Consider the following 26,789-nt stretch of genomic DNA (forward strand, 5'->3'; position numbering starts at 1 on the left):
CTCCCCTCACCTTCCCCTCCCTTCCCCTACCTAACCCACCCCCCGGCCCTATCTAAACCCCCCCACTACCTTTATCCATGGATTTACGCCTCCCGGAGGGAGACATAAATCCACGCACACCAGCAACCTGCTGGCGCGCCGAGACCCGACCCGGGGGGCAGTTCTGGAGAGTGAGGCCACGCCCCCAGAACGCCCCGGGCTGAAACCACGCCCCCGGGCCCGCCCCCGAAACGCCACGTCCTGCCCCCAAAACGCCGTGTCGTTCGGCCCCACCCCCCGACACGCCCCCATCAGAAAACCCCAGGACCTACGCGCGTCCCGGGGCTCTGCGCGCGCCGGCGGCCTATGCAAAATAGGCGCACCGGCGCGCAAGGCCCTGCTCGCGTAAATCCGGGCGGATTTACGCAAGCAGGGCTTTTAAAATCCGCCCGTAATTGTAATTCTGAAAATTATCCTATATAAGATAGGGTAGCCTTAGAATACAAATATAACTGCTGTATTTACTGCTAGATAAAAGTTAATTATATAAATATATTTTTTATTCTGTATTTAGTTTAGTCCCAGATCAGTAGTATTATTGTGGACTGCTAGTAAGAAGAAGGAAGATTATGAACGTAATAATGCATGAAGTTGTAATATGAGTATGGTTTTCTTCTTTCTGTTGTAACAAGAGATTCTTGTAATTTTTTTTGTTAAAAATTGATAAATAAATAAAAAAAAGAAAAAGAAAGACATGGTTTAATGGAACAAAGTCAGCATGGCTTTACCCAAGGCAAATCTTGCCTCACAAATCTGCTTCACTTTTTTGAAGGGGTTAATAAACATGTAGATAAAGGTGACCCGGTAGATGTAGTATACTTGGATTTTTCAGAAGGCGTTTGACAAAGTTCCTCATGAGAGGATTCTAGGAAAAGTAAAAAGTCTTGGGATAGGTGGTGATGTCCTTTCGTGGATTACAAACTAGCTAAAAGACAGGAAACAGAGAATAGGATTAAATGGACAATTTTCTCAGTGGAGGGGAGTGGGCAGTAGAGTGCCTCAGGAACTGTACTGGGACCCTTGCTTTTCAATATATTTATGAATGATCTGGAAAGGAATACGACGAGTGAGGTAATCAAATTTACAGATGATACAAAATTATTCAGAGTAGTTAAATCACAAGTGGAGTGTGATAAATTGCAGGAAGACCTTGTGAGAATGGAAAACTGGGCATCCAAATGGCAGATGAAATTTAATGTGGATAAGTGCAAGGTGATTGTTATGCTCCGTGGCTGCAGATGGCTGTGACCACGGCTGCTCACCTCTCTTTTTACTTCTTTGGCTCCGTTGGGCCAACTCACAGCCTCTGCCAGCTACCGCTGGCCTTCTGGCCTCCGTTCCCAGGCCTGCCTGAGCGTGGATGCTGCCGACTGCCATCTTACCCTCAGGGTTCCCTAGGCATGCGCCCATGCTCCCTGACCTGCTTTAACCATGTCATGGCGGGAACCTTGGGGGCATCCCCATCAGATGATGTCACTCAGCTTCAATATTTAAGCTCGCCAGCCCAGACAGTCGGCGACCTACTCTCACTTCAGTGTTGTTCTTGTTCCTGCTTCCGTGGTGTGAGACTATCGGGTACCCATTCCTTGGGGGCCCTTCCTCGTCTCTTGGCTATATATTGAACATCTAATGCCATGACGTGTTCAAATAAGGCCTTTCACCCGGAGGGCCTTTCACCTGGACTCCTGCCTGCCTCGCTTCCGGAGGCTTTCTATGGAACTACTACTTGTCTTCAGTCACTGTGAGTATCCACGCTGTGGACCCCTGTTGTGATATCTACATGGGAATCCTCTCCGGTGTACTCCACTCTGTGGACCATTACCGTGATAACATTAGAGAAGCCTTCTCTGGGTCTACCCTGCTCTGCGGACCCGTGCCGTGATATCGCTAGAGGAACCCTTGCCGGTGTACCCCACTCTACGGACCACTACCGTGATCTCCCACCAAGGAACCATCTCGTCTTGTGTACCATCTCTTCTTGTGTACCATCTATATGCACCCAGTGTGACTTCAGTGACTGTAACCATCTTTCGGCACCCCGCTCCTCGGGTAGCGCCGCATCTATTGCCTGACTCCAGTCATCTGAGCTGAGTCTGATGTCAGCATCTGCGCTGTCGCTTCGTGACCCACCTCCTGGAGTCACTCTCTCTTTCTCCTTCTCTACCTCTGCTGTTTATCATCCCGCAGCCGAGACTCCGCCTCCTGATGGTGATGCTCAGTGGGGCTCCTCCACCAGGGCGGTACCATCACTCACCTCGGCCAAAGGCCCACATACTTACAAATTCTAACAGATTGCCAAGTCCATGGACCCAGCACAGCTCTCGGCCCTCCAGGCCATCCCTGGCCTGGCCCAGCGAATATCAGATCAGCAGAAAATTTTGGAGAGTTCGGCTAACGGCATAAATATTTTAAATAACTGGCTGGACACTGCCTCGACTTCTTCTAAACTGAACCCAACTCCACAGACGCCTCCGTTTCGGCCACCTGTGGCCCTGCCAGCATCTCTTCATTTTTCAGGTGATCCCTTGTCCTGTAGGGGCTTCTTGAATCAGTGCAACATGCACTTTTCCTTACAATCTGCATACTTCCCTGACGTAGTGACCAAGACAACATACATACTATTGCTGTTGGAAGGACGGGTGCTGGCCTGGGCGTCACTCTTGTGGGAACGAGCGGATCCGATCCTCCAAGATATGCCGGGCTTCCTCGCCCTCTTTCGCTCCGTCTTTGACGACCCCGCTCGTAAGGTTATCGCTGGTTCCACACTACTGCACCTGCATCAAGGTTCAAGATCCCTTACCGACTACGTCGAGTTTAGGACCCTTGTGTCTGAGCTGCACTGGGATTTGGGCTGCCTGTGTGCAATCTTCCTCGAAGGGCTGAGTCCACGCATCAAAGATGCTCTTGTGGACCTCGCAGGCCGCAGTGACCATCGTCTTCATGAACGCTCGCATGAGGCCAGAGGACCCAAGAGGGTAGCTACTGGCACTCCCCGCATCCACCCAGCACCTTCCACAAAAACCGCTGCTCCGCAAGATACCGATGAAGAGGAACCAATGCAGATAGGTCGCAGCCACCTATCCTCAAAGGAGAAACATCGCCACCTATGTTCAGGGCTATGTATATACTGTGGTCAACCCAGACACGTGGTACCTGCCTGTCCAGGAAACTCCCAGGCCTAGGTTCTGCCGAAGGACTTCTCCTAGGCCTGACATCACCCTCTCCTCCATTAACATTCCCTGTTTCCATCAACTCAGGTACCCTGGAATTTCACACATTAGCCTTAGTGGATTCTGGGGCTGGTGGTAATTTTATCCTCCAACAACTGGTGGAGCATCTCCAGATCCCCATGATCCGCACTCCCACACCATTATTGCTCTCCTCCATCCATGGTGAGCCGCTACCTGGAGAAGTTAATTGCTCCACAGTTCCCATCCAACTTCATACCGGATCCATGCACACGGAGACCATCTCTTTACTGGCCATCCATCCGGTGGTTTTTGGGCTACTGTGGTTGAAACTTCACACTCCGCAATTCGACTGGGGCACCTTACAACTTTCCCAATGGGGCAATTCCTGTCATAAGGATTGCTTGGAGGTCGTGTCACCCCTGCCTTGCTTAACTACCACGATGTCTCTCCCGGGTCTCCCGCTGCAGTATTCCACTTACGCCGATGTCTTTTTGAAGAAAGCTGCGGACACGTTACCACCTCATCGCTCATTTGATTGTGCGATAAATTAATTCCGAATTCAGAGCCTCCTCACGGAAAGGTGTACCCACTTTCGCTAACAGAAACTAAGGCTATGTCGGACTACATACAAGAGAATTTGGCAAAAGGCTTCATTCGACCTTCTAAGTCTCCCTCTGGAGTGGGATTCTTTTTTGTGGGGAAAAAGGATGGTTCCCGCTGGCCGTGTATAGATTACTGCGGCTTAAACAAAATTACCCAGAAGGACCAATACCCCTTGCCACTAATCTCTGAACTGTTTGAAAGGCTCCAAGGGGCCAAAATATTCATCTTAAACTGCCATCGGTCCGATTTGCGCCAAAGTACATAGGACCTTTTCCAATTCTCTGCCGCCTGGGTCCAGTCATGTACAGTTTGAAGCTACCACCAGCACTTCGAATATATAATGCATTCCATATCTCCCTTCTGAAGCCACTCATTCTGTCAAAGTTCTCCAGGAAAACACCGGAGCCCCAGCCTCTCTCTGCTGAAGAAGACATCACATATCAAGTAGAAGACATCTTTGATGTAAGAAAACACAGCAGACGATGGGAATATCTTATTTCCTGGGAAGGTTTCGGTCCTGAGGAAAATAGTTGGGAGCCTGCATGTAACATCCTCGACAAGGACTTGATCCAACAGTTCCACAAGACACATCCCAGGAAGCCGAAACCCCCTGGGAGGGGCCCTAAGAAGGGGGGTACTGTTATGCCTGTCAGTCAGAGACGGCTGCAACCTCTCATGCTCACCTCTTTTTTCCCCGTTGCCTCAAGTCTGGGAAGAATGGCAGTCTCTACCAGTCCACACCGACCTCTCCAGCATTCCCGGGACAGCGTGGGTGCTGCCAACCGCCATCTTGGATCTGGAGTTACCTAGACAGCGCACGCAAGGGCCTCATTTGAACACGTCATGGCGTTAGATGTTCAATATAGAGTCTTTACTCCAAATCAAAGTATCCAAGCTAAAATTACAAAAGTAAGGATCAGCATCAAATAAATCACAGCAATGAAAAATGTGGTATCCTTGTCCATCTATCTTGCACCATTATCCACAAGGCAAACACTCCCTTGTCCAGAGGTTTGAATAACTGGAAAGGGGTCCCAGCACTTAGGAAAAAGATAGAAAAATACAAAATTCCCTAAACATGGGTTAAAAACTCTCAGCATGCAATCCAAAGCCAACTCTATTCAGATGTCTCCAGAGCAAGAGTCCAACCTTGTAATTTCCTTTCTCAGTTGTCTGTAAACCGACATGATGTTTTTTTTACGAATGCCGGTATATAAAAGTTATAAATAAATAAATAAATAAATAAACCTGTCTTCTTAGTGGTCTCCACTACAACAGTCCAACATACAAATCTCTTCTCTCTTGCTTTTCTGGTCACTTGGGCAAAAAGAAACATGATCCAGTATGTTGGGATACCGGGAGGGTGCCTTCCCTCTGGACTGATCAATCTTTGCAATAATCTTCTTCAAATCTCTGAGTCCTGGTCCCAAGACTCTAAAAACCTCAAAATCTTGTCAAAGTCCAAAAACCACTGATTTTGAGATCCTGAGGGGATCTCCAGTTTCTCTGTTCCAACTCTACTTACATAGAAACAGAAACATAGAAATGACAGCAGAAAAAGACCAATCAGCCCACCAGTCTGCCCAGCAAGCTCCCACACTTATTTTCCCATACTTATCTTTTCACCAACCACCACGTTCAGGGCCCTTGTTGGTAACTGATTCAAATTTCCTGCCACCCCCTGCCATTGATGCAGAAAGTAATGTTGGAGTTGCATCAAGGTGAGCATAAGGCTTAATGGTTAAGGGTAGTAACCGCTGCATCAAGCAAGTTATCCCGATGCTTGTTTACCCAGATTGCACAGATCAATGCCTTGTTGGATGTTGTCTGAAAGTAAATTCTCTTTTCCACATTTCCCCCTGCCATTGAAGCAGAGAGCAATGATGTATATGCATTCAAAGTGATGTATCAGGCTTAATTGGTTTAGGGTAGTAACTGCCACAATAAGCAATCTATCCCCACACTTATTTGTTTACCCAGACTGGGGTAGATTTTTTAAAAAAGCGCGTTCGCGTACTTTTGTTTGCGCACCAGGCGCAAACAAAAGTACGCTGGATTTTATAAGATACGCGCGTAGCCGCCCGTATCTTCTAAAATCCTGTATCGGCGCGCGCAAGGCTGCCAATTTTGGGCAGCCGGCACGCGCCGAGCCGCGCAGCCTGTCACCGTTCCCTCCCCTCACCTTCCCCTCCCTTCCTCTACCTAACCCACCCCCCCAGCCCTATCTAAACCCCCCCCCTTACCTTTGTCCGTAGATTTACGCCTGTGAGAAGCAGACGTAAATCTACGCGCGCCAGCAGACTGCTGGGGCGCCGTGCTCCGACCCGGGGGCTGGTCCGAAGGCCTGGACCATGCCCCCGGGCCAGCGCCACGCCCCCGGCCTCGCCCCCGAAACGCTGCGCCCCACCCTCGAAACGCCGCGTCATCGGGTCCCGCCGCCCCGCCCCCTTCCAAAAACCCCGGGACCTACGCGCGTCCCGGGGCTCTGCGCGTGCCGGCGGCCTATGGAAAATAGGTGCGCCGGTGCGCAAGGCCCTGTTCGCGTAAATCCAGGCGGATTTACGCGAGCAGGGCTTTTAAAATCCGCCCGACTGTGTAGTTCAGTCCTTGTTGTTATGCCCGGTCGCAGACGGCTGTGACCCACTAATGCTCACCTCTTTTTATGCAGCCCTGACATCATTGGGGAAAGTGGCAGCCTCCACCAGCTACCGCCAACCTCCCTGGTGTTCCCGGGTCAGCATGGGCACTGCCGAACGCCATCTTGCTCATGGGATCACTTAGATGCACGCGTGTGCGCACAGGCCAGTATTAGGCACGTCATGGCGGGAACCTTGGGGGCATCCCTTCCGGATGACATCTCCACTTTGCTGTACTTAAGCTGCCTGGCCCTGCCTATCGACAAGTTAGCAAGGAGTTCCCTCATTGCTGAATCCGCTTCTCTCGTACGGACTTCCTGTTGCAGTTCCTGCTCTTCAGCGTGAGACGCTCTGAGTACACGCTCCTCTGGGGTCCTTCCTCGTCTCTGGCTAACCGCTCTTCAAGGGCCCTTCTTTGTCTCTGGCTATCCACTCCTCGGAGGGCCTTCTGCCTTGGGCTATAGTCTGTTCCCGTTCCCCGGGACCTCTCCTGGAACTATCTCTCTGTGAGTACCTTGTTTTCACGGACTACTATGGAACCAGCGTATTGTGGGATCCTCTCCGGTGTACCCCGTATCTCGGGCCACTACCGTGCCAACACTATTGAGGAGCCAACTCGGTGTACCCTGTGCTGCAGGCCTTTGCCACGTCATCATTACAGAGCCTCTCCGGTGTAACCTGGATCTCGGGCCACTACCGTGCCAGCTCTGGTGAGAACCACCTTGGTGTACCCTGTGCTGCAATTCATTGCCATGTCATTGCTACAGGGTCTCACCGGTGTACCCGTACCCTGGGCCACTACAATACCATCTCTGAGTGAGGAATCCCTCGGTGTACCCTGTGCTGCAGGCCACTACCGCATCTTCACCTTGGAGAGACTTCTTTGGTGCACACTGCTCTGCAGGCCACTACCGGATATTCGTCTGAGGCATTCCCTCTGGGTGTACCCCTTCTCAGACCATATCTCTCCTCCAGCACCCCCCACTCCACGGGCTGTGCCTTTTCTACTTTTATAATAAAGACTCTATTCCACAGCTGTGTCTGACACCTGCTGAGACCGTGTACCCTGTGGGCGGTACCATCTCTCACCTCTCCCAGGGTTCACACACCTACAAGTCATAACACTTGATGGCTGTTGTCTGAATGCAAATCCTCTTTTCCACATTTCCCCTTGCCATTGAAGCAGAGAGCAAGGTTGGAGTTGCATCAACCATGTGAAGGCTTATTGAGTAAGGGTAGTTATCACCAGGTAGTAGCCTCCATTCCAGCAAGCCACCCCCATGGCTCTTCTCTTCATTCCTATCTTCTAGCCTTTATGGATCCACGGTGTTTATCCCATGCCCCTTTGAAATCCTTCACAGTTTTAGTCTTCACCACTTCCTCCGGAAGGGCATTCCAGGCATTCACCAACCTCTCCGTGAAGAAATACTTCCTGACATTGGTTCTGAGTCTTCCTCCCTGGAGTTTCAAATCGTGACCCCTAGTTCTACTGATTTTTTTCCAACGGAAAAGATTTGTTGTTGACCATGGATTATTAAAACCTTTCAAGTATCTGAAAGTCTGTATCATATCACCCCTGCTCCTCCTCTCCTCCAGGGTATACATATTTAGGTTCTTCAATCTCTTCTCATAAGTCATTTTATGAAGACCATCCACCTTTTTGGTCACCCTTCTCTGGACCGCCTCCATCCTGTCTCTGTACCTGTCTCTGTCCCTGTACAAGGGGATCATCACTTCCTTTCTCTAACTAGATATTCCTCTCTCTATGCAGCCCAGCATTCTTCTGGCTTTAGCTATCGCCTTGTCACATTGTTTCGCCGACTTCAGATTGTTAGATACTATCACCTCAAGGTCTCTCTCCTGCTCCGTGCACGTCAGCCCTTCACCCCCCATCAAATACAGTTCTTTCAGATTTCCACACCCCCATATGCATGACTCTGCACTTCTTGGCATTGAATCTCAGCTGCCATATCCAACCACTTCTTGCTTGAGATTCTGGAGTCTTTGTGGGTCTCTTCTTCCTTCTGGCTCTTATAGCCATGCCTAACCCTCTAAAGGTACTTACTGGAATAGATTACTGTACTTCTTTATATGTTGGTCTCCCTCAGAACCCCTTTAAGACTGTTCCAGCTTATTCAAAATTCGGTAGCCTGGTTACTCATGAATACAGAATCGCGGGACCATATCACTCCAGTGTTGTATTCCCTACACTGGCTGCCAGTCCAATGGCATATAACATACAAAATATCATCCATTATATATAATCTGATACACATTACATGTCCATGATTGCTCTCAGTTTTGCATTTCTATGTCCCTTCTCAAAGCCTAAGGTCATCAAGTCAATGCCATCCCCCAGACTCACCAGATTAGCAGCTATGCAAGATAAAGCATTCCGAATAGTGAGTCCCATCACTTGAAATTTGATCCCGCCATTTATTAGATCTAATCTATACCCAGTGCAAGGACTTTAAGAAAGCTTGGAAAAACTATTTATTTAGACAGGCATACCAAGATATCAGCAACTCAATATTTATTGAGCCCTGCCGTAGTCACTTCTGTCCAGTTTTATTATCCTTTTCATTTTTAATTTTTTTTCCTCATTGTGTCCAGTCCAATCTGATTGATTAATGTTTTGCACAACTTGCAGTGCTTAAATTGCATTGTCTCTTGTCGTATGTTTTTATATAAATATGCTTCTGTTTGTATTGTGAATGTTCTATTGTAGCCCATCCCGAATATTGGAGGATGCAGGCAACAAGTTCTTTTAAATAAATAAAATACAGAACTGGGCATGCTCTCGGGGGTTATATACCCCAAGAAGCCTATTCCTTAAAAAGGTGGGGTTCTGACAAGGGGAGGATTAAAAAATGCAAAACCTCTCTCCCAAATACTGGGCATTGTATTAATGACGGGCAAAGCCCCCATCACATACGAATAGAATATGCCTATTTGCGCATACACACACACACACATACAATCGTGTGTGTGTTTATATATATGCATAAAGGTATATTTTATAACATTTATTTGTCAAAACATATTGCTTATTTTTTTTTTACATTTATAATTGGTGATGTCACTTCTTTTAGTTGCATCTACAGTTCACTGTGTGAGTAGATATCACAAAACCCTGCAGAACAAAAGTCATTCAGAACATTTATATAGCGGGGACAAGCAAAGGAGAGAGGAGTTGGCTGTTCACTTCTTGAGGCTAGCCAGGTGCTAGGAACCCCGGAATCAACATCCCCCTGGTGAGAGCAGCTGAGTCGCAGCGAGTGACGTCAGCTGGGTGGGCCTACCTCCTATAAGATCAGGGGTAGGGCGGTGCCCCGCAGCCGCTGGCTGCGGTGCCAGACCCCCGGACTAAGCCAGACCAAGCCACGCGTGCCGAAGGTGCGCGCGGCTTGGTCTGGCTTAGTCCGGGGGAGTCCGGTGTCTGGGATAATATCTGGCCTTCCACTCATTCCATGGGAAGGAAAAGGAAGGCGAAGATTGCAACTTCTTCCCCAGTGCAGTACCAATGCACCGGCCCCATGGACCATCACGTTACAAGTAGGGATGTGAATCGTTTTTCAACGATTAAAATTATCGTCCGATAATGTTTATATCGTCTTAAATCGTTATAGAACACGATACAATAGAAATTCTAACGATTTATCGTTAAAAATCGTTAAATCGTGTTAGTGCACACTAACTCGAGTTAGTGCGCACTAACTCCCCGTTAGTGCGCACTAACTCGATTTAGTGCGCACTAACTGAAAATGATACAAATAAACACTTTCCAGGTCACTGAAGGTCAGTTAGGAATGAATATGTGTTCCTATTGGCTGGCTGCCCTCTTATCTATTGATATTACCAAGGTTACCACTGAGGTGATGGTTGGGGGGATGGGAAATGGAACTGGAAACTAACGAACACCAACAGAAAATGAAACAAAGTGTTCACACTTCCCAGGTCAGTAAAGGTCACTTAGGAATGAATATGTATGTATGTATTCCTATTGGCTGGCTATGCGCTTATCTATTGATGTTACCAATATGGTTGGGGGGATGTGAAATGGAAACAGTTGGAAGCTTGACAAAAAAAGTAATGTAATGATCAGCACTCACGTGACTAGAACTTGTTTGTTTATTATTTTTGTTAGCAGGCACCTGAAATGCTAGTGCATGTTGAATTTGCCAATCACTGTGCATTTTAGAAAGGTGGTCCTGGCTGGAACTGTACACAGTTCAAATATATGTAATTGATTGTTGGTAAGTGTATTTTTTAAGTAGCCACACTGGCACCAGTATGTTTACTTTTCCTCCTACTTAACTCACTAGCTCAGCTTTGTAAGAAGGGCTTCTCTGCTTGTGTGTTGTTTTTGTTTGGTGTGAGGAGAGCAGAAACATCAGATCTTTATTCAATCTACTACAGTCATCTCTTACAGTGCCCTATCCCTATTAATACCAGGAGTGTTGTGATCTTCCTGCACACAGTGCCCTAACCCTGATACCAGTCTGAGACAGCTCCCTCCCTGCATTACTAGTGAGAGGCTGGCTTCACAGACAGGGGGGAGCTGCCTGACCCTCACTCCTGACTTCCCCCATGTCCCAGCTAGTGAATGGTGTGTGGGTGAGGGGGGGGGGGAGGATGGTGAAGTCTGAGACAGCTCCCTCCCTGCATTACTAGTGAGAGGCTGGCTTCACAGACAGGGGGGGAGCTGCCTGACCCTCACTCCTGACTTCCCCCATGTCCCAGCTAGTGAATGGTGTGTGGGTGAGGGGGGGGGGGAGGATGGTGAAGTCTGAGACAGCTCCCTCCCTGCATTACTAGTGAGAGGCTGGCTTCACAGACAGGGGGGAGCTGCCTGACCCTCACTCCTGACTTCCCCCATGTCCCAGCTAGTGAATGGTGTGTGGGTGAGGGGGGGGGGGGGAGGTTGGTGAAGTCTGAGACAGCTCCCTCCCTGCATTACTAGTGAGAGGCTGGCTTCGCAGACAGGGGGGAGCTGCCTGACCCTCACTCCTGACTTCCCCCATGTCCCAGCTAGTGAATGGTGTGTGGGTGAGGGGGGGGGGGGAGGATGGTGAAGTCTGAGACAGCTCCCTCCCTGCATTACTAGTGAGAGGCTGGCTTCACAGACAGGGGGGAGCTGCCTGACCCTCACTCCTGACTTCCCCCATGTCCCAGCTAGTGAATGGTGTGTGGGTGAGGGGGGGGGGGAGGATGGTGAAGTCTGAGACAGCTCCCTCCCTGCATTACTAGTGAGAGGCTGGCTTCACAGACAGGGGGGGAGCTGCCTGTCCCTCACTCCTGACTTCCCCCATGTCCCAGCTAGTGAATGGTGTGTGGGTGAGGGGGGGGGGGGTGGATGGTGAAGTCTGAGACAGCTCCCTCCCTGCATTACTAGTGAGAGGCTGGCTTCACAGACAGGGGGGAGCTGCCTGACCCTCACTCCTCCGGGGTATTGTGATCTTCCTGCACACAGTGCCCTATCCCTGATACCAGGGGTGTTGTGATCTTCCTGCATGCAGTGCCCTATCCCTATTAATACCAGGAGTGTTGTGATCTTCCTGCATGCAGTGCCCTATCCCTGATATCGGGATGTGTGCAAGAAGATCACAACACCCCCGGTATCAGGAATAGGGCACTGTGTGCAGGAAGATCACAACACCCCCAGTATCAGGAATAGGGCACTGTGTGCAGGAAGATCACAACACCCCTGGTATTAGGGATAGGGCACTGTGTGCAGGAAGATCACAACACTCCTGGTATTAATAGGGATAGGGCACTGTGTGCAGGAAGATCACAATACCCCTGGTATCAGGGTTAGGGCACAAGTTCTAGTCACATTGACTGATCACATTACTTGTTTTGTCAAGCTACCAACTGTTTCCATTTCCCATCCCCCATATACTGTCAGTAGGAAACTTGGTAACATGAATAAATAAGAGGGCAGCCAATAGGAATACATATTCATTCCTAAACTGACCTTAACTGACCTGAAAAGTGTCAAATTGTATCATTTTCAGTTAGTGCGCACTAACTCCCAGTTAGTGCGCACTAATCGGAAAAAACGATTTTTAACGATTTTTTAACTAAAAAATCGTGCCTAAGACGATTTTCTTGCCCTGCCACACGATTTCTATCGTTAAGACGATATGGAAAACGATTCACATCCCTAGTTACAAGACAGATGGAAACGCCGAATGAGGACACTGTGGAAGCTGTATCATTGGCTTCCTTAAATCCTGGCGAAGGACTGAAGTCTCCACCGCAGCCGAATAGAGAGCTGGTAGGAGCAGTTCATGAAGATTTGAGCTTGGTAACACAAGCAACAATCTCACGAACTGAAAATAATGCTTATGTTCATACTAAAAGTTTGATTGAAATTAAGCTCCCAGTTGAAATCGAGAGTAATATTAGTCCAAATGAAATATCTGACAATATTACGTTGTTAGATCTAGGGCGGATGATATCGAGACTGGATAGTAATATAATGATTATGAATAAGTCTTTGTCAACTGTAATTAATGGAAATATTGTGGCAATTGCGGAACAAGGAAAGAGAATATCTAAATGTGAGAAAGAAGTAGATACTTTAACATCAAAATTGCAGTTAATACAAAACTCTGAAAATGTGTTTATTAGAGAAAGTCTAGTAATGCATAAAGAGATTGAATATATTGAAAATTTATATATATTGAAAAATCTTAGGATAGTGAATTTTACCCAGACTCATTTGTTATCATCTTTTAAGATGTTTAAAAAATGTCTGAAAGAAGTTTTCTTATATGGGGAAAAGGAAATACCTAATGTGTCAAAAATTTACTACTTTCCTAGGAAAGTTGTAAAAAAATATGGAAGAACAGAGGAATGATGAAGCTACTTCCCACAGTATAGGTATATCAGCTTTTCTAGAAGAGTCACTTGATGTGATTACCAATAGGGCAACTCTTTTTGTATCATTTATGGCTGAGTAGGACAAAGACATTTTATTTAGAAAGTTCTTTAGAAATAAAGATGCTTTATTTTGTGGTCAGAAAATCCAAATTTTCCCAGATGTGGCACGTGCCACTCAGGCCAGGAGGAAGTTTTTTTGTCTTTAAAAGGTCAAGTGCTCGCACTTGGGGCAACCTTCTTTTTAAAGTTTCCATGTTTTTGTTATGTGACCTATCAAGGGAAGAAATTTGGATTCACTGACCCTACTCATTTGGAAGCATTTTTGATTGATAAAAATCCAGCACAGATATCAGAGAATGACGTCTATAAAAAATGAAATAAACTTCTTCTCCTTTATAATGATTTCATCCCAAGAATGCCCAAAATTTTTTAAAAGGTCATAATATGGGAAAGCATATATGTATTGAATTTATTCCATACATTGTATTCTTGTTTCTCCCCTATTTTATGGATTATGTGTTACAAATAATGTGAATATTGGTTGTAATTATTTGAGAGAAGTTTGCTGATTTGTACCACATTTTTCTTGTATTTTCATGGTTAACTACTGAAGAAAATAATAAAGTTTAAATTAAAAAAAAAAAAAGAACATGTATATAGCAAACCTGCCATACCAAAACAGTACTAATTCCCAGAACTCAAATAGTAACAATTCTACTCATGAAAATTCACCAATGTAAATATTACAACAGGCCCTAGAACAACAATCTTCCCAGTATGGGGGGCGGGGCGGGGGCAATGAATGGCCTAGTGGTTAGTGCAATGGACTAAGAACCAGGAAAGTTAGGATTCAAATCCCACTTCCTTCTCTGACCTGACCTTGGGCAAATTGATTTATCTCGCATTGCCTCAGCTACCCGCTTAGATTGTAAGCTGTTTAGGGAAGGGACTTATTATACCTGAATTCTAAAATGCTGTAAAATGCCTTGGTCATCCTTCGGAAAAGCAGTTTAAAAATCCAAATGTATTTTTAGCAATACACCTCCTATTTGGAAAATAGAACAAGCTGGACTACACAGAAACAATGCATTAGTAGAGTACCTCAAATTGGTCATAAGAGCATAAGAAAACCTCAGGCAGGAAACCTGTCCACTAACTTTTAAAAAGAAACTCAAAACATGGCTTTTTGGTCGAGCCTTCCCTGTTCCTAGCCCTACAGCTTAACTCAGAATTGTTCTCATCACCTCTGTAAATAAACAAACACTAAATCATACAAATACATCATGATGAGGCTGGTTCCTCTGCCTCCCTCCCACATCTTCGTTTGTATATAGTAAATTATCTTGTTTCTCCCCTCTTTATTTCTTTTCCCCAGTTTATGCACCCTTGTTATAATGTAACTTTTTGCTCCATCAAATTTTGTCTCTTGTTATTGGTTTTTGTTAATTGCTTAGTTCGATGTAAACCAAGTTGATTTGATTTGTATCAAGAAAGTCGGTATATAAAAGCCTTAAATAAATAAATAAATCAAGAAAGTATCAAGAAAGTCGGAATATAAAAGCCTTAAATAAATAAATAAATAAATAAATAAATAAATAAAATAAGAACATAAGAAATTGCCATGCTGGGTCAGACCAAGGGTCCATCAAGCCCAGCATCCTGTTTCCAACAGAGGCCAAACCAGGCCACAAGAACCTGGCAATTACCCAAACACTAAGAAGATCCCATGCTACTGATGCAATTAATAGCAGTGACTATTCCCTAAGTAAACTTGACTAATAGCAGTTAATGGACTTCATGTAATCATGTAAAAAAAACCAAAACAATTTTGGGGGAAAATTTTTTCTGAGTGCCCAGTATACACCCACAATATACACAATCCAGGTCATGTATACTGTGGGGATATACTGTGCTGGTAGCAGGGGAAAACAGACACTCATATTGAGCGTTCGTTTCCTAACCCGCACACAGAGAACATAGAAAAGCCCTCACCAAATACAGAATTAGTGACCACAAATTATAAATAGAAGTATGCAGATAAAACCTGTACACTTTTAGGAAATAACAGCAGGGAGGGGTTGGATTAGCGAGTATTGTGACACTTCCTTATTCTTCTCTTTCCACTCTAACCTCACACCCACATCCATCCTGTTCCCTGCATTGGCTGGGAGGGAGGGACAGGAGCAGGAAGCAGAGGGCTGTTTAGGGCACTGGCCAGTAGTTATCAGGGCAGAGCCTTATGTGCTTATCCACTGGAAGCTGCTGGTGCCACTCCCCAAATTGTTGTGTTCTAGTCAGGCCTGGCCTGACTGGTGTGCAAACCGTGTAATTGCACAAGGTGGCACACCTAGTGGGGCAGTATCAGGAGCAAGGAGAGGCCCCTGCTTCCACCAATAGACTCAATCCCACTGGTGATGGAAGGAGCAGGAAACCACAGCAGAAGAGGAAGCCCTTCTGTCAACTTCTCCTCATGTGCTGGCCCCACAGTATTCAACACTCACGGTGCTAGCACTTTCTGTATTCTCATTTCATGTATGTGAGATGAGAATACAGGATGTGCTAGCACCACAAGTGTCAAATTATCTCGGGGCCAGCACATGAGGAGGAACCGCAGAAGGGCTGATCTCCACAAAGAAGGTGGTACAGGCTGGCAGCAGCAGCAGAAGAGGAGGAATGACCCGTGGACCCTGACTATCTGGTCTGTATGTGTGTGTGTGTAAATGGGAGGCTGCCTGGGGTGAGTGAGTGTATGAATGGGAGGCTGCCTGGGATGAGTGGGTGTGTGAATGGGAGCCTGCTTGGGATGTGTGTGAATGGAAGCCTGCTTGGGATGGGTGGTGTGTGTGTGTGTGTGTGTGTGTGTGTGTGTGTGTGTGTGTATATGTGTGTGTGCATATGCATGCATGGGAGCCTTCCTGGGATAGACAGGGTATGTGTATGTGAGAATGGGAGCCTGACTGGGATTTAGGTGTATGTGAATGGGAGCCTGCCTGTGGTGTGTGTGTGTAAATGGGAGTTTGTCTGGGGTGTGTGTGTGTGTGTGTGAGAGAGAGAGAATGGGAGCTTGCCTGGGTTGTGTGTGTGTATGTGAGAGAGAAACGGAAACAGAGAGAGAGAATGGGAGCTGCCTGGGTTGTGTGTATGCGTGTTGGAGAGAGAATGGGGGCTGCAGATGGATTACAACCTGCCAGCAACTGAAATGAAGATGAGGGCCTGGGCCTGCTGGTAGATCCCAACCAAAGAAGAGCTGGAATCGCCTGCGGGTTTGTCTGAGAGGGAGCGTGTGTGTATGAGCTTGTGTGTGGGTGTACATAAGAGAGGAGAACGTTTGTTGCTCCCACACCCACTAATTCATGACAATCTCAGGGTGACTGGAAATCAAAAGTTCCCAGGTATTTATTTTATTTATTTATTTATTTAAGGTCTCTTTTATACCGACATCCGTTGACACATCGCATCGGTTTACAAAAAACAAAAACATTTGGGCAGAGCCCTTACATATAACAGCGGAACAAGATTAACTTTTGGGCGGGGCCCTTACATATAACCAATAGAGTACATTAATAGAGTACATTAAACAGGGGTATGGAGAGTGGGGATTTTTAAAATCCTTTTTAGCTTTATTTTTCAGGTGTTATTTGATATATATGCTGTTTTGAAAAATGTTATTGGTGTTTGGGACATAAAAACTTGTTTACAAGTTTTTAATTATTTGATCTTTTATTCATCAGCTTTTTTTGAAATAATATTAATATGTTTTTAGCATTCTGATTATGTATTTATTTTATTTCTTGATTTTATTGTTTGATATTTGAGGAATGGTGATAGCTCTGTTTTTTCATTGTTGCACTGCCTAGTATCTAGCTTCTTATGGTTTCCAGTTCAGTTTTTGTCTGCGCATTTGTATTTCTATTTTATTGCTGATCTATTCTGTATTTGGTGAGGGTCTGTTTATGTTCTGCATGTGTGACTCAGGTGAAGCATTTTCTTAATGCTGTGCTCCGCGGCCGTGGGAGCCACAGCCGCGGACCCCCTACCACACCCGCGACGGTGACCCGCCGCGGGAATCCCGGGGAAGGACCCCGATACTAGGCCCTCGTTCCGGCACGGGTTCCCCATGCTGACCGCCACAGGAGGAGCCGTCCCTGCTCCTCCCTCGCGGCGTCCTGCAGCGTTTCCCCCGAAGAAAATCCAAGATGGCCGCCGCCATCTTTAGGGGCGAGGCCACGCCCTGATCCCTTTAACCAGCTGCACCTGTGTCTAATCAGCCTGAGCAAAGGAAGTATTATTTATTTATTTATTTATTTAAGTTTTTTATATACCAACATTCAAGACGGTGGTCCCATCATGCTGGTTCACAAGAAACAGGGGTGAAACTTTACCATTTAACAAAAGTGCAGAAAAGCAGTTACATAAAACAAGGGAAAACAATAACTTGGAATGAGAAGGGAAATGAAGATTAGATAGTAAAATATAAGTATAAATAACATTTTGAAAGGTGGCTGTTAACGCTAATACTAGCGGAGCTTGTTGTGTGAAGGGAGATTAGATGGGGTTGGAGTTAGGAAAGGCCTGCGTGAACAGCCACGTTTTGAGTCTTATCTTGAATGTTGAGATGTTGGGTTCCATTCTAAGATCCGGGGGAATGGAGTTCCATAATGTTGGACCGGCTGTGGAGAATGCCCGATCTCTAAGCGTGATGTGTCTGGTAGCCTTGGCTGGAGGTACTTGAAGTGATCCTTTGTAAGCATCTCTTGTCGGTCTTGTGGAATGGTGTAATCGGAGGGGAATATGGAGATCGATTGGGGCTAATTGATGGATGTTTTTGAAAATGGTGAGGATGGCCTTGTAGATTATTCTGAAGTGGATGGGCAGCCAATGGAGGTCCATCAAGATAGGTGTTATGTGTTCTCTTCTCCTGGTGTTGGTGAGTATACGGGCGTGAGGCATTTGTACCATTTGTAATGGTTTGGTGTGTGATGAAGGGAGACCAAGCAAGATGGTGTTGCAATAGTCCAGCTTTGCGAAAATGATGATTGTAGGATCGTTCTGAAGTCATGTGTGTGGAAGAGAGGTCGTATTCTTTTCAGCACTTGGAGCTTGTAAAAGCAGTCTCTGGTGGTTTTGTGATGTTAGCTTTCAGATTTAGTGATTGTCAATTTGAACTCCTAGATCTCTCACTTGTGTAGTGCTTGGTACGGTAGGATGAGTGTATGTGATGGAGCTGTTTTTCTGGAGTGATGAGTAGAAGTTCCGTTTTTGATGAATTTAGTATCAGGTTGAGACTTGTAAGAAGTTGTTTGATGTTTTGGAGGCAGGATTCCCAGTGCAACATTGTTTTTTGCGAGCGATTCTTCGATGGGGATCAGAATCTGAATATCGTCAGCGTAGAGAAAATGTTTGAGATGAGGTCAGTGAGAAGTTTACATAAGGGTAACAGATAAATGTTAAACAAGGTAGGAGACAGGGATGAGCCCTGAGGGACTCCTACGGCTGCGGGGTGTAGAGAGGATTCTTTATTATGAATCTTGACCTTATAACCTCTGTTGCTGAGGAAGGTTCTGAACCATGATAGGGCAGTGCCTGAAATACCTATGGCTGATAATTGGTTGATGAGAAGGGAGTGATTGACCGTATCAAATGCAGACGAGAGGTCGAGTAGTATCAGAAGGAAGGCTTGTCCTTTGTCTAATCCTAGGATGATGTGGTCAGTCATAGAGATGAGGAGGGCTTCCGTGCTTAAGGTTTTACGGAATCCGTATTGTGATGGAAATAGAAGGTTGTTGTCTTCAATGTGGTTTGAGAGTTGTGAGTTTACCAGTTTTTCCATTATCTGGCTATGAATGGGAGGTTAGCTATCGGTCTGAAATTGTTAGGATCGTTTGGGTCGAGATTTGGTTTTTGAGAAGGGGTTTGAGTGAGGCAAGTTTGAGGTTGTCCGGGTAGAGTCCTTGTGTGAGGAGCAATTTATGATGTCTGCCAGGGATTTGGAGATAGATTCTGGAATTGCTAGTAGTAGTTTGGTTGGGATGTGATCCGAGGGATGAGAGGATGGTTTCATTTTCCTAAGAATTCCTTGGATCTCAGCGGATGAATTGTGTCAAGTTCTTCTAACCGAGTGTAGTTGCCTTGAGGGTTGAGGAGTAGTTAATGGAACAGTGGGGTTCGTGGGGAGCTGCGATAGGAGAGTATTGATTTTGTTGTTGAAGAAAAGAGCTAGTTCTTCTGCTTTTGATTGAGCTTGGTCATGTGTAATCTCAGGTTGGTTTACTTGTGTGAGGTTGGCTACATAGCTGAAGAGGGCTTTGGCATCGAAAATAAGGTCGTGTATCTTCGAGGCGTAGTAGTCCCTCTTGGAATCTTAGGGTGCTTGATTTGTATTGATGCAGAGATGATTTGTAGATTGAAGGGTGATGGTTCCTGGGTTTTTGCGCCATTTAGCCTCATTTGTCTTAGTTGGAGTTTGAGCTTTCTTAATTCTGCTGAGAACCATGGCTGTCTTTTTGGAGGAATTCTGGTGTGGTTTTTTTGTAATAAGCGGGCATAGCTTGTTGGCTATAGTTTCGGTGATTGTGTTCCATGATTGAAGTGCTGCGTTCGGATCAGTAGGTCCAGTTGGTGGAGAGTAGTGGAGATAGGTGATTATTAAGGTCTTCAGGGGAGCAAGTTTTCCTGTATTTGAAGGAGGGCAAAGGAATGCAAGCCGGGTTGGTATCTTTTATAGAGAATGAAGTAGTTATGAGATAGTGATCTGACCACGGGACCTTTGTGCAATTAGGTGTAGAAACTGACTATAAAGGAAGGCTTCTGCTGCTCATTCCTTGACTTGACAACGTCCTTCCTCGCTGTCTAGTCTGCTTGCTTCGGTGAGTTCCCTGCGCTTGGACTCTGGTTCCTTTCCCATCTTGGTGTTCCTGGTTCCTGACTTCGGCTTGGCTTACGGTGATTCTCTGGTTCCTGACTTCGGCTTGGCTTACGGTGATTCTCTGGTTCCCGACCTTGGATTGGCAAGCGGTGACTCTCTGGTGAACGACTTCGGACTGGTGAGCAACGACCCTCTACACTCGACCTAGGACTCCTTCAAGACTCCGTCTCCAAGGGCCCACCTAAGTCCCAGCAGTCCGGGTCCCTACGGGCTCCTCCTGGAGGGACCGCGGGCTTCCAGGGCGAAGCTCCAGTTGGCCTTTGCACCGTTGCTCTGACCTCCCTAGGTCCACCTAAGTCCCAGCGGTCGGGTCCCTACGGGCTCCTCCCGGGGGGACCGCAGACCACCAGTGGTGAAGACACAGCGCCTTATCTCATCTCTTTATCGTCTCTGTGTTTGCCTCAGTCTCCAGTGCTAAGAGTCAGCTGGTCCTGCCTCCTGTTCTGCCTCGCCCACCCGACGAGAGAACCTACGGACCCCCCGAAAGGTATATCATCCTCTCGCCGGCCAAGGGTCTACAAGCTGACATAACAGATTGCCAAGTCCATGGACCCGGCGGAGGTATCTGCCCGCCAGGCCATTCCTGGGATGGCCCAACGTCTGAAGGACCAACAACAGACCCTCGACGCCCTGGTTCTCTGTGGTACAGGGTCCTCACCCAATGCCTGGAAGCACTAGGCCCTATGAATCCTGCGCTTCCGTCTCCGCCTGGGGCACAAGGAGGTCGCCCTACTCAACCCCGCTCAGTCCAGGCCTCAAGAGGGGCGACCAGGGGCAAGTTGCTCCCACACATCTCCCGGCACCCTCTCGATACGCCGGAGATGCAAAGTTGTGTCGAGGATTCCTCAGCTAGTGCCAGGTTCACTTTTCCTTACTGCCGGCACAGTTTCCCAGCGACCTGGTCAAGACCATCTACATCATGTCCTGCTCGACGGGAAGCCCTGATCTGGGCCTCTCACCTATGGGAAAGAAGCGATCCGATCTTTAGAGATTTGACCCAGTTCCTGTCAGCGTTTCGGCAGATGTTTGACGAACCGGTCCGCAAGTCCACTGCGGTCTCCGAACTGCTCCGGTTGCGGCAGGGCACATGTACTGTGGCCGAGTATGCCACAGAATTCCACACCCTGGCCGCGGAGCTGAATTGGAGAGAGGACTGCCTACATGGTATCTTTCTGGAAGGCCTAGCCTTGTGCCTGCAAAATGAATTGGAGGCGAAGGAACTCCCCGACGATCTCGACAGCATGATTGAGTTGGCCAATCTTGTGGACCGTCGCATGAGGTTTCGCATCCCGGTGATTAAAGCAGGAAGGAGGCCCTCTCCTCCATCCAAGGGCGCCACTGAAGTCCCGTGGGCACCTGCCGACGAACCCATGGAGTTGGGTCGCGGGAAAGTATCTCCGCAGGAGCGGCGGCGGCGCACGAAGGAGGGACTCTGCTTCTATTGCGGCACAGCGGGCCACCGAGTAGCCGCCTGTCCAGAACGACCGGGAAACTCTCGGGCCTAGGACCTGAAGGAGGTCTCTTCCTGGGCCGAACTACACCTGCACCTCCACTAACATTGCCAGTGTCATTAACCGTGATAGAAAGAGACTTCCCTCACCTTTAGCTCTAGTGGACTCCGGCGCCGGCGGCAATTTTATAATGAAAGGCCTTCGACTCTACGTCAACGATAACAAGATAATTGGTCCAGTCTGCTACCCCTGGGCAGAGTTTCGCGCTCAAACTCACACCTTTCATCTGTGACCGGCTCTTCGCCCTTTCAGGTTGTATATGGGAAGCAGCCACGCCCACCGCTGCCCGTTCCCATTCAGGTTACATCCCCGGTAGCTCAACTTCGGCAGATGAGCTACAACCGCTCATGGGTCACCACATAACGTGCTTTGGTCCAAGCCAGCCAAGCCGCCAAGAAATATGCAGATCGGCGGAGAAGACCTTACCCCCCGTTCAAGCCAGGTCAGAAGGTATGGCTGAGTACCCAGTTCATCTGGTTGAAGCTGCCATCAACGTGACTGGCCCCACGTTTTATTGGACCGTACTCTATCATTCGCCAGGTTGGAGCAGTCTCATACCAGCTTCGTCTGCCGCCTTCTCTGAAAATACACAACACGTTCCACGTATCGCTTTTGAAGCCACTGGTGTTGTCTTGGCCCTCCAGCGTGCCTCCGACTCCCCAACCTATTGCCTCTGAGGATGACCTCACCTTTCAAGTCCGTGAGGTCTTGGACATAAGGAAGCATGGGAAGAAGTGGGAGTATCTCCTTGCGTGGGAGGGGTTCGGCCCCAAGGAGAACACCTGGGAACCCCTGGCCAACATTCTGGACCGCGGATTGCTCGACCAATTTCACCAGGATCATTCGGCCAAACCCAGGCCTCCGGGGAGGCGCCCTAAAGAGGGGGGTACTGTTGTGCTCCGCGGCCGTGGGAGCCACAGCTGCGGCGACCCGCCGCGGGAATCCCAGGGGAGGACCCCGACCCTAGGCCCTCGTTACGGCACGGGTTCCCCATGCTGACCGCCGCAGGAGGAGCCGTCCCTGCTCCTCCCTAGGCTTAAAGGGACCTGATCCCTTTAATCAGCTGCACCTGTGTCTAATCACCTGAGCAAGGGAAGTATAAAGGGAAGGCTCCGCTGCTCATTCCTCGACTTGGCAACGTCCTTCCTCGCTGCTTCGTGAGTTCCCTGCGCTTGGACTCCGTTTCCTTTCCCGTCTTGGTGTTCCTGGTTCCTGACTTCGGCTTGGCTTACGGTGATTCTCTGGTCTTGACTTCGGCTTGGCTTACGGTTGATTCTCTGGTTTCCCGACCTGGATTGGCAAGCGGATGACTCTCTGGTGAACGACTTCGGACTGGTGAGCGACGACCCTCTGGCACTCGACCTAGGACTCCTTCAAGACTCCGTCTCCAAGGGCCCACCTAAGTCCCAGCGGCCCGGGTCCCTACGGGCTCCTCCTGGGGGGACCGCGGGCTTCCAGGGCGAAGCTCCTGTTGGCCTTTGCACCGTTGCTCTGACCTTCCTAGGTCCACCTAAGTCCGAGCAGTCGGGTCCCTACGGGCTCCTCCCAGGGGGACCGCAGACCACCAGTGGTGAAAACACAGCACCTTATCTCGTCTCTTCATCGTCTCCATGTTTGCCTCAGTCTCCAGTGCCAAGAGTCAGCTGGTCCTGCCTCCTGTTCTGCCTCGCCATCCGACGAGAGAATCTACGGACCCCCCGAAAGGTATACCATCCTCTCGCCAGCCAAGGGTCCACAAGCCTGAACATAACACTTAATATTTATTTTATTTTATTTATTTAAGGTTTCTATATACCGGCATTCATATTTTATTTATTTATTTATTTAAATTCTTTTAATATACCGATGCTCAAGACCATGTCTTATCGTACCGGTTTACAATAAACTAGGGGGTAAAACCATTTAACAATGAAAGCAAACGTTACATTATAACAGGGAATGTGGAACTAGGCTGTTAGAAAAAAGGATAGGTAAACAATTTCTACCTGGAGAGCTGAGCATATAAGCAGAAGTAAGTGCTTACATGGTAAGAATTATATACAAGTTTAAATAGTGTATATGATTAGGCAGTGCCGAAAATACAGTTCCTTTGGGTTGCGGAAGAGGACGCAACCGTGGGGTATGTGACTGTGAAGGTGACCCTGAGGTTTCTTCAAGGGTATGCTTGGGCGAACAGCCAGGTTTTTAATTTTTTTCTGAAAGTGATATGGCAATGTTCCTGGCGGAGATCTGGTGGGAGAGAGTTCCAGTGATGCGGACCGGCAATTGATCGTGCTCGTTTTTCAATAGTGTTGTGATACAATCACATCATGCTGGTTTACAGTTAAACAAGGGAAGTGTGTTAGTGTATTTGGGTTTTTAGAGGGTCCAGTCCACACCCAACACACCATCACAAGAGACCTAATACCATATAGGTTCCGAATGTCTTTTTTGCAGGGATTTCTGTTTGGCATCACTGCAATGCATGTAAATATAATGTAAGGGATATTTTTTATCACAGAATATTGTACTTTGAATTTTTTCATTTAAAATATAATGCATAACTTAACTGTGTGTGTAGAATGGGGCGGAGTGCATTGTGCAAGACTATAAGGTTCACCTAGGGCACCTAATACCCTTGCACCAGCCATGGGTTTGGGGGAAGGGTGGTGTCAGTTGTTAAAGTTTGTATCACTGAAGGGAGATGGGCTTTTGTTTGGTGGTCCCAGGACAAAAAATGAATGAACCGGGGGGGAGAGAGAGCACGGCACAGTAATTGCTTGCACAGGGCAGCAAAAAAGCTAGCACCAGTCATGACTGTAGGCAATTACCTAGCTGCCTAATGGAAGAGCCATCTTTGAAAATAATGTCTTGTAGTCTTTGGGGCGGATTTTAAGAGCCCTGCTCACGTAAATCCGCCCGGATTTACACGAGCAGGGCCCTGCGCGCCGGTGCGCCTATGTTCAATAGGCCTACCGGCGCGCGCAGAGCCCCGGGACTCGCGTAAGTCCCGGGGTTTTCCGAGGGGGGCGTGTCGGGGGCGGGGCCAAGCGGCGCGCCGTTTTCGGGGCGGGACGCGGCGTTTCGGGGCGGGCCCGGGGGCGTGGTTTCGGCCCGGGGTGGTCCGGGGGCATGGCCGTGCCCTCCGGAACCGCCCTGGGTTGCGTCTAGGCGCGCCAGCAGCCCGCTGGCGCGCGGGGATTTACTTCTCCCTCTGGGAGGCGTAAATCTCCCAACAAAGGTAGGCCGCTCCGATTTCGGAGCAGCCTCGGAGGGAACGGAGGTAGGCTGCGCGGCTTGGCGGGCGCCGGCTACATGGAATCGGTAGCCTTGCGCGCGCCAATCCAGGATTTTAGCGGATACGCGCGGCTACACGTGTATCTACTAAAATCCCGCGTACTTTTGTTTGCGCCTGGAGCGCCAACAAAAGTACGCCAACGCGCCGTTTTTGAAAATCTACCCCTTTGTGATTTCATTGGATCAGTGCCTTGTTTTATCCTTTTGCTTGTTAATCTAATTTTTTTGGCTGTTTGCAGGCACTGCAGAAGAACGTGGTCTAGTGCAGTGGAAGGCAGGAGCACATGCAGACAGGGAGCTGTGTCAGGATGTTCATAGCTATGATTTCCCATTTGGAATGAATCTGGTTAAAAAATTCCAAAGTTTCAAGTATGTACCCATTTGCCCAGTCTTCAAAGGATATCACTTTCAGAAGACAAGCAAGAAAAGTGTCATCATTAACAACATCATGCACAACAGCTGCAACAACAATCATGCTATTGAAAATGTGCAGGAAAACCAAGAAATCAATGTCATATGCACCAAGGTGTGACACTGTAGAATGAAGAGTAGCTGGTGCAAGTTTACTGTGCCCAAAAATCTAGTGTCAGCTGTTATAATGGTAACAGAGGACTGATTCTCTTTGACTGAGAAACTTATATTTAAGACATACAGTGTAGATGAGATGTAATATGATAGAGCCAGTGCATTCCACAAATACCAGGTACTTTGCTTCATTATTAGACTTTTTCATTCCATCCCAAGTCATAATGGTGCTTACATGGTAGTTTTCAAACTACCTGCAAAGCTGCAAAGTTTGTTGCTACTTGTTGTCTATACTTTGCATATATTTACTTTGAAAATTGCTGAAGGCAAAAGTACCTGGAGAGACTTGCAAGTACTTTTCTGTCTAAAGCAACACATGTAGTTTTGTTTTCTCTCCTGATCTATATCCCTGTGCAAATCCTATAATGTGGGCAAAATTCCATGTGTTGTGGTAAGATGGACTTACTTGTACTCATATATAAGGTGGACAATATTCAAAGAACTCTTTTCCACAAGTAAATACTGTTTTACTTCTGGAAATGTCTTTGAAAATTGCCCTCATAAGAATTGATTTTGAAAAGGATTTATGCACATGAAATCCAATTTTATGAGCATAAATGACCTTTTGAAAGTCAACTGGGGGCCCACATGCAGAAAAGAAAGTGCAAATCTCGATTTCACACAAACCTTTGTGTGAGGCCACAAGAGTTATTCTGGGGGCAGAGTTGAAATGGAGAAAAGATTTATGCAATACTTTTGACTTTGGAAAGTAGGGGGCAGATTTTCAAAGGGATACGTACGTAACCCCCGAAAAGCTGCCCCTTCCACCCCCTGTGCATGCTGAGCCTATGTTTCATAGGCTCGGCGGCGCGCACAAGCCCCGGGACGCGCGTAAGTCCCGGGGCTTTCCTGAGGGGCATGTCAGGGGCATGTTGGGGGGCGTGTAGCGGCAGCACATCATACGGGGGCGGGGCCATGGGCATGGTTCCGGCCCAGGGGCATTTCGGGGGCATGGCCAAGGCCTCCGAAACTGCTCCCGGGCCGGGGAATCGCGCGCCGGCAGCTGGCTGGCACATGCGAGTTACTCCTGCCTCAGGCAGGCATAACTTTTATAATAAAGGTAGAGGGGGTTTAGATAGGGCTGAGGGGTGGGTTAGGGAGGGGAAGGGAGGGGAAGGTGGGAGGAGGAGGAAGG

The 26,789-nt window shown here is 47.7% G+C and overlaps 1 protein-coding gene across 3 annotated transcripts in view; it reads left to right on the top strand.

The window, feature by feature from the left end:
- The window catches only part of SLC23A1 (solute carrier family 23 member 1), an 896,619-nt gene extending 870,129 nt beyond the window's left edge, over positions 1-26,490 (top strand). For all 3 annotated transcript variants that reach the window (XM_029583351.1, XM_029583353.1, XM_029583352.1), the window contains one exon: positions 25,309-26,490. In XM_029583351.1, the coding sequence (XP_029439211.1) occupies positions 25,309-25,601 (293 nt within the window). In that variant the 3' untranslated portion in view covers positions 25,602-26,490. The remainder of the gene's footprint in view (positions 1-25,308) is intronic.
- Positions 26,491-26,789: the final 299 nt, after the last annotated feature.

The sequence above is a fragment of the Rhinatrema bivittatum genome, chromosome 18, assembly GCF_901001135.1.
Source record: "Rhinatrema bivittatum chromosome 18, aRhiBiv1.1, whole genome shotgun sequence".
Classification (NCBI taxonomy): Eukaryota; Metazoa; Chordata; class Amphibia; order Gymnophiona; family Rhinatrematidae; genus Rhinatrema; species Rhinatrema bivittatum.